The sequence below is a fragment of the Neomonachus schauinslandi genome, chromosome 15 (genome assembly GCF_002201575.2).
Source record: "Neomonachus schauinslandi chromosome 15, ASM220157v2, whole genome shotgun sequence".
In the NCBI taxonomy this organism is placed as follows: Eukaryota; Metazoa; Chordata; class Mammalia; order Carnivora; family Phocidae; genus Neomonachus; species Neomonachus schauinslandi.
The window spans coordinates 194,283-200,282 of NC_058417.1; the positions used below are offsets into that span (position 1 = coordinate 194,283).

General features: G+C 46.0%; 1 protein-coding gene across 1 annotated transcript in view; it reads right to left on the reverse strand.

The window, feature by feature from the left end:
- The window catches only part of ANKFY1 (ankyrin repeat and FYVE domain containing 1), an 87,145-nt gene that overhangs the window by 58,353 nt on the left and 22,792 nt on the right, over positions 1–6,000 (reverse strand). Inside the window, exon 2 of the mRNA XM_021694844.2 lies at positions 4,188–4,380. Within this exon, the coding sequence (XP_021550519.1) occupies positions 4,188–4,380 (193 nt within the window). The remainder of the gene's footprint in view (positions 1–4,187; positions 4,381–6,000) is intronic.

Consider the following 6,000-nt stretch of genomic DNA (forward strand, 5'->3'; position numbering starts at 1 on the left):
GACTCTCAAATGTCAAATGCTGAGGGAGGAAAGCGTCTGGGCATTTAACAAAAACCTAAGGATGACCCACTGGGCTGACACAAGCATGTACCATATGGCTTTGTTGGCAGCAATAATCCAAAGTCATTAATTATCATCATTCTGTGTTTTTACAAGTTCTTTTATTTTCATACTCCCCTTCAAAACGTGTTAGGTTGGAAAAGCTTTACAAGCTAAATTCACAAAAGTCTCTACAATAAAAAGAAAAAAAAAATCTATGATATGAATTAATGCATCCCAAGGAGACCCAAGCAGAATACTGTTTCTATATAACGCTTGACGCAGACGCAGTTTATCCCACGAACGCACCCTCCAGAATGTAAGTATGTCAGCAATTCTAGCTCCACTGAAGACCAAGCTGCAACTAATCACATTAGATCAGAAGAGCAACAGGATACTCAGTATTTCAAATTATTACAAACTACTGTTAACACAGTAGAACTTTATTAATCAGTAAAAAGAAACAATTGAGTATTATATTTAAAATAGAACAAATCAGGGGCGCCTGGGTGGCTCATTCGTTAAGCGTCTGCCTTCGGCTCGGGTCATGATTCCAGGGTCCTGGGATGGAGCCCCGCATCGGGCTCCCTGCTCAGCGGGAAGCCTGCTTCTCCCTCTCCCACCCCCCCTGCTCGTGTTCCCGCTCTCGCTGTGCCTCTCTCTGTCAAATAAATAAATAAAATCTTTAAGAATAAATAAATAAATAAATAAATAAATAATTTAAAATAGAACAGATCATATCCTTTGATAAAATTTCTAAAATTCAGTGAAAACAGGAAGCTGTTTATAAAACACAAATAATTTTTAAACTCTAAATTTATGTATAAAGTATTAAATTCTAATAACTTAAATGAAGACTCATTGTTTCCTGTTTCAACCATTGTCTGACTTCTAGCCCCAAATTATAAAAATGAATATTTCTACATATTCATGAATGTCAGGCCAAACTGGGGAAAGGGAAATACAGACAAGGACTTCATTAATAATTTCTAATAACAACAATTTCTACAAATACAATTCAAAAGTGGAAGACTGGATAAGTTTCTGAGAACTCTATGCAGAAACAATCAGGAGGCTAGTAATTTTTTTAAATTTTCATTCTAGGGGCACCTGGGTGGCTCAGTCAGTTAAGCATCTGCCTTTGGCTCAGGTCATGATCTCAGGGTCCTGGGATCCAGCCCCATGGAGCACCATGTTGGGCTCCCTGCTCAGTGGGGAGTCTGCTTCTCCCTCTCCCTCTGCCCCTCCTCCCGCTCGTGCTCTCTCTCAAATAAATAATAAAAATCTTTAAAATTTTCATTCTAGTCAAAGAGCATTTCCTTGTAAAACATGCATACTAGGATGCTGTTACTGGAGAGGAAGCATAAATAAAGAGCTTCTTACCAGTTTCTCAAACACTTTAACAGGAAAAACTGTAAGCTTGATTGCTAGAAGAATGATGTATTACCATCACTTTTAACTATCTTAAGGGACAAAAGCCTTCTCCTGAACTTAAGTAAAATTAAAGGGACCAATTTCTTCCACATTTCTCAATTTAAAAACCTTTTAATTCCTACTCTTTAATTACTCCAGTTACTGAGATGTACAAACAAACAGTATTTAAATTCTTCAACAAAATGCATATTACGGGACAAAGTTTTGTGAGGTTTTTTTTTTCTTATTTTGGTAAAGGACCATCTGCTTTCGAAACTGATTTCCCAACCTCTCAAAAGCTCAAGTCCTCTCTGAAAGTCCCGTTCCGCATCTGATCTCCAACCTGCACGGGGTGAGGGGCAGGCTTCAGAAGCTCGGGAGAGGCCCCCTGGAGCCGTAGGATCTGTACTGAAGGGAGCCGGCTCATTCCCACGGCCTCCCAGAGGGGTCGAGGTATAATGGATGCACGCGATGGAATAGTAACAGAGACAGTGAACGATGGGAGTTCTAAGGGAGAAGAGCCTTGAAGTGGGGGAAATGCGCCCACGAAAGAAATAGGTCAGGCTTTCCCCACACCAGGGTAAACAGTTTTCACTTGTCCATGGAAGAAAAGAAGGATAGAAAAGAGACAATGAACTATATTTTACAAGTAGCTACATCTGTTCAATTTAAAAGGCTGTCCTTTACTCAGAGTATATATTTCCTATGTTTTGGGTATTAAATTTTTCTTTCTTTTATAAATAATTAAGTTTGAAAGACAGCAGTTCTAGATTTTGATCTATTTTATTTTTTTTAAGATTTTATTTATTTATGGGAGAGAGAGAGTGTGCACGCCAGCAAGAAAATGAGAGACAGCATGAGCAGGCGGGTAGGAGCAGAGGGAGAAGCAGACTCCCCACTGAGCAGGGAGCCAGATGCGGGACTCCATCCCAAGACCCTGGGATCATGATCTGAGCCGAAGGCAGATGCTTCACTGACTGAGCCACCCAGGCGCCCCTGGATTTTGATCTATTTTAGATGTCATAATTTATTTTGTAATTTTACTTAGTCTTAGCTAGCCTGATCGTCCATCTCCTCAGTAGCCGAACTCTCCCTTGTATGCACGTTCACGCCCATGTCTCTTTTCCATACCCACTGCCACCATCCCGATTCAGCCCTTCTTCATCTCTGGTCTGGACTACACACAACATCCCAGCCGCTCCGCTGCTCTCTTCTCTGCACAGTGCTACCTACACGATGTTACCAGGTTCGTCTTCCTGAAACACCACTTTGACAATAACATTATTGTCCAACAGCTCAAAACACTCTCCCACACTGCCTAGAGGATCAAGTCCAAATTTCCCATCTTGGCCTCCCAATTCAAACCACCCTACCTTTCCCACCTCTTCCAGTGCCCCCTACATGGACATGTACCCCAAGACGGTCCCTCCTATCCTCTGAATCCTCTGCATGTTGCTGCATTTCAGCCTATTCTCAGCCTCCCCTACTACCCTACTAGTAACATCGCTGTCTTTATCTACTGAATCCTGCCCAGCCTCTAACATTTATCTCAAAACTCACTTAACAACAACAGCTACTATGTGCCAGACACTGATCTAAGTGCTTAAAACACGTACTTATTTAATCCTCACAACAACACAACAGTAAGCAGCAGCAGGATCCCCATGCATGTCCTACAACTTCAGATCACACAGCCAGTAAGTGCCTGCTGAGCTTCTAACACAGGCTGTGTGGCTCCAGATTCCCTCCTCAGTCATCATGCTAGCCTGCGCACTCATTCCAAGACTCCTTTTTTTTTTTTAAGATTTTATTTATTTATTTGACAGAGAGAGACACAGCGAGAGAGGGAACACAAGCAGGGGGAGCAGGAGAGGGAGAAGCAGGCTTCCCGCGGAGCAGGGAGCCCGATGCAGGGCTCGATCCCAGGACCCCGGGATCATGACCTGAGCCGAAGGCAGACGCTTAACGACTGAGCCACCCAGGTGCCCCGGTAACAGATGCCTCTTTAACTATTAATTTTTTTTTTTTTTAAGATTTTTTATTTATTTGACAGCGAGAGAGACAGCGAGAGAGGGAGCACAAGCAGGGGGAGCGGGAGAGAGAGAAGCAGGCTCCCCGCCGAGCAGGGAGCCCGATGCGGGGCTCGATCCCAGGACCCTGGGATCATGACCTGAGCCGAAGGCAGACGCTTAACAACTGAGCCACCCAGGCGCCCCAGCAAGACTCCTTCTTTGATTATCCCAAGAGAAACGGACCTTTCCCTCTGAATCCCCAGACATGTAAGCTAATTCCTGTCCACCTCATCAATGCTATCACCATGACTCCCACATTCTGTGCCAAAAATAAGCAGGAAATAAAAGAAAGAAAATTTTGCCCCAAAGAGCTTACTACATTCCAGGGACTAAAGGTTTGCTAGTATCCTGGTTAGAGAGGAAAAGAACTTGGGAGAAAGTCAGTGAGAGAGGAGAAGGTACAGTGTGGCCTGGGAATCCACCAAAAGCATCCTGTGGGGCGCCTGGGTGGCTCAGTCGGTTAAGCAACTGCCTTCGGCTCAGGTCATGATCCTGGAGTCCCGGGATCGAGTCCCCCATCGGGCTCCCTGCTCGGCGGGGAGTCTGCTTCTCCCTCTGACCCTTCCCCTCTCATGTGCTCTCTCTCTCTCACTCTCTCTCTCAAATAAATAAATAAAATCTTCAAAAAAAAAAAAGAAAAGCATCCTGAGTCCACGGGCTCACCTATACTGCTCCTGCTCATAGAGGTCGGCCACGATCGTCAGCAGGCGGCTGATGAAGGACTCGTCGCTGCTTTCCTTCTTTGCTTGCGCAGCCAAAAGAGTGCATCTCTTCTCTGTCTCTGCCAACGTCTTCTGCAGCTTCACGTACTCCTGTCGGAGAAGCATCAAGTGCTTCTCCAACTTGGCCACCTCCTCTGCGAGACAGACAAAGAAGCAAGTTTACCACGGCAGGTGTGACGCAGACAGCTTTCACTAACCCCTCACCCCGCAGACAGGACCACGAGCGAAAGGACTGTTCCTTAGTGATACTCCCTTCGGGACCCGTAATGTGTTTATGGGTGCCACTGCATCATTGGGCCAGAAAGACCTTCAGGTCCAGGAGTTTCTCTTCTCAGTTTCTCTAAAGATCAATACTCAATAAATGACAAGGAACAGACACACAGAAGATGCTCACAGGTACCTGCCCTGCAAATCCTTTACCATAAAAGCCAGGAGTCTCAAGGAAAGATTATCAAGACCACCTAGGACTGTTTTTTCAAACCACTAGTAGTGAAAACTGATTCTTCTATGTCCCATGTGAACTCTTTCTCAGGCAAGCTTCAGAACAATCCCATGAGGTCGGCACAATCACTAGCCACCCTGCGCAGGTGAGGATGCTGGGGCGCAGAGAGAGGAAGAATTTGCCTGCGGTCCTGCAGCTGGTGAGAGGGGGGGCTGGGATAAGAGCCCACGCATTCTCACGCCAGGGCCTGTGGTCTATTACCCACTATCCCACACCACCTGACCTCCCCTCCTTCAGGAAAGAAGCAGGGCAGTCAATAATGGTTCAAATGAAAGCAAGTCACATCCACAGGCATGCTGAGGCGGATTACAAAGCTTGGTTCTTAAATTCAACATTTACCGAGCATCTACTAGGTAACTAGCAGACACTGTACAATGGTAAGCAAATTCAGATGTGTCTTTCCTCAGAGCTTTTAGCTTGCTGCGGAAAGCAAACTTTTATGACTACACTAACAATGCTAACAATCAAAGGCAGAACTACAACTCTAGGAGCACTAGAAGGAAAGAACGAGGTGTGAGAACCTATAATAAATTTAACTTAGAACGCCAGGGACCACTTCCCTGAGGAAGTACACGGTCAAGAAACGTCCCTTCTCCATTACCTGGGCTCCAGAGCCTTGCTGAGGTTCACAGCACCATGCTAATCAGTACCTCTACAGATCATGGTTAGAGACCTGGATCTCTAACCAGGGTGCTGCTCCCGTCCTCCGAGCCTTGGCCCCTGTCCCCCCTCTCCCCCTCACCAGACACTGCAAACCCTGACACTGCCTCAAGCCCACCTCCCACGCAACCTGCCTCATTCTCAGTGTCTTGAGAAAACTGAGCTACTGCCAACAATCTGGCCACACCAGCAATTCTTCCCACCCACTGGGTGCTTCCTCAGGACAAGTACCTCCCTCCTATGCAAGTGCGTAACCCCTCCACCTCAGCTCCAAACCCATCCCTCTGCTCAGGTCCTTTGCTTTATCATCAACCTCCCTTCTCAGCAACTTCTACCTCTTTCAACTGTGTCCTTCTCCTCAGCACATAAACCTGTTCAAGACTCTAGTAAAACAGGGCGCCTGGGTGGCTCAGTCGGTTAAGCGACTGCCTTCGGCTCAGGTCGTGATCCTGGAGTCCCGGGACCGAGTCCCGCGTCGGGCTCCCTGCTCGGCGGGGAGTCTGCTTCTCCCTCTGACCCTCCTCCCTCCCTCTCATGCTCTCTCTCATTCTCTCTCTCTCAAATAAATAAATAAAATCTTAAAAAAAAAAAA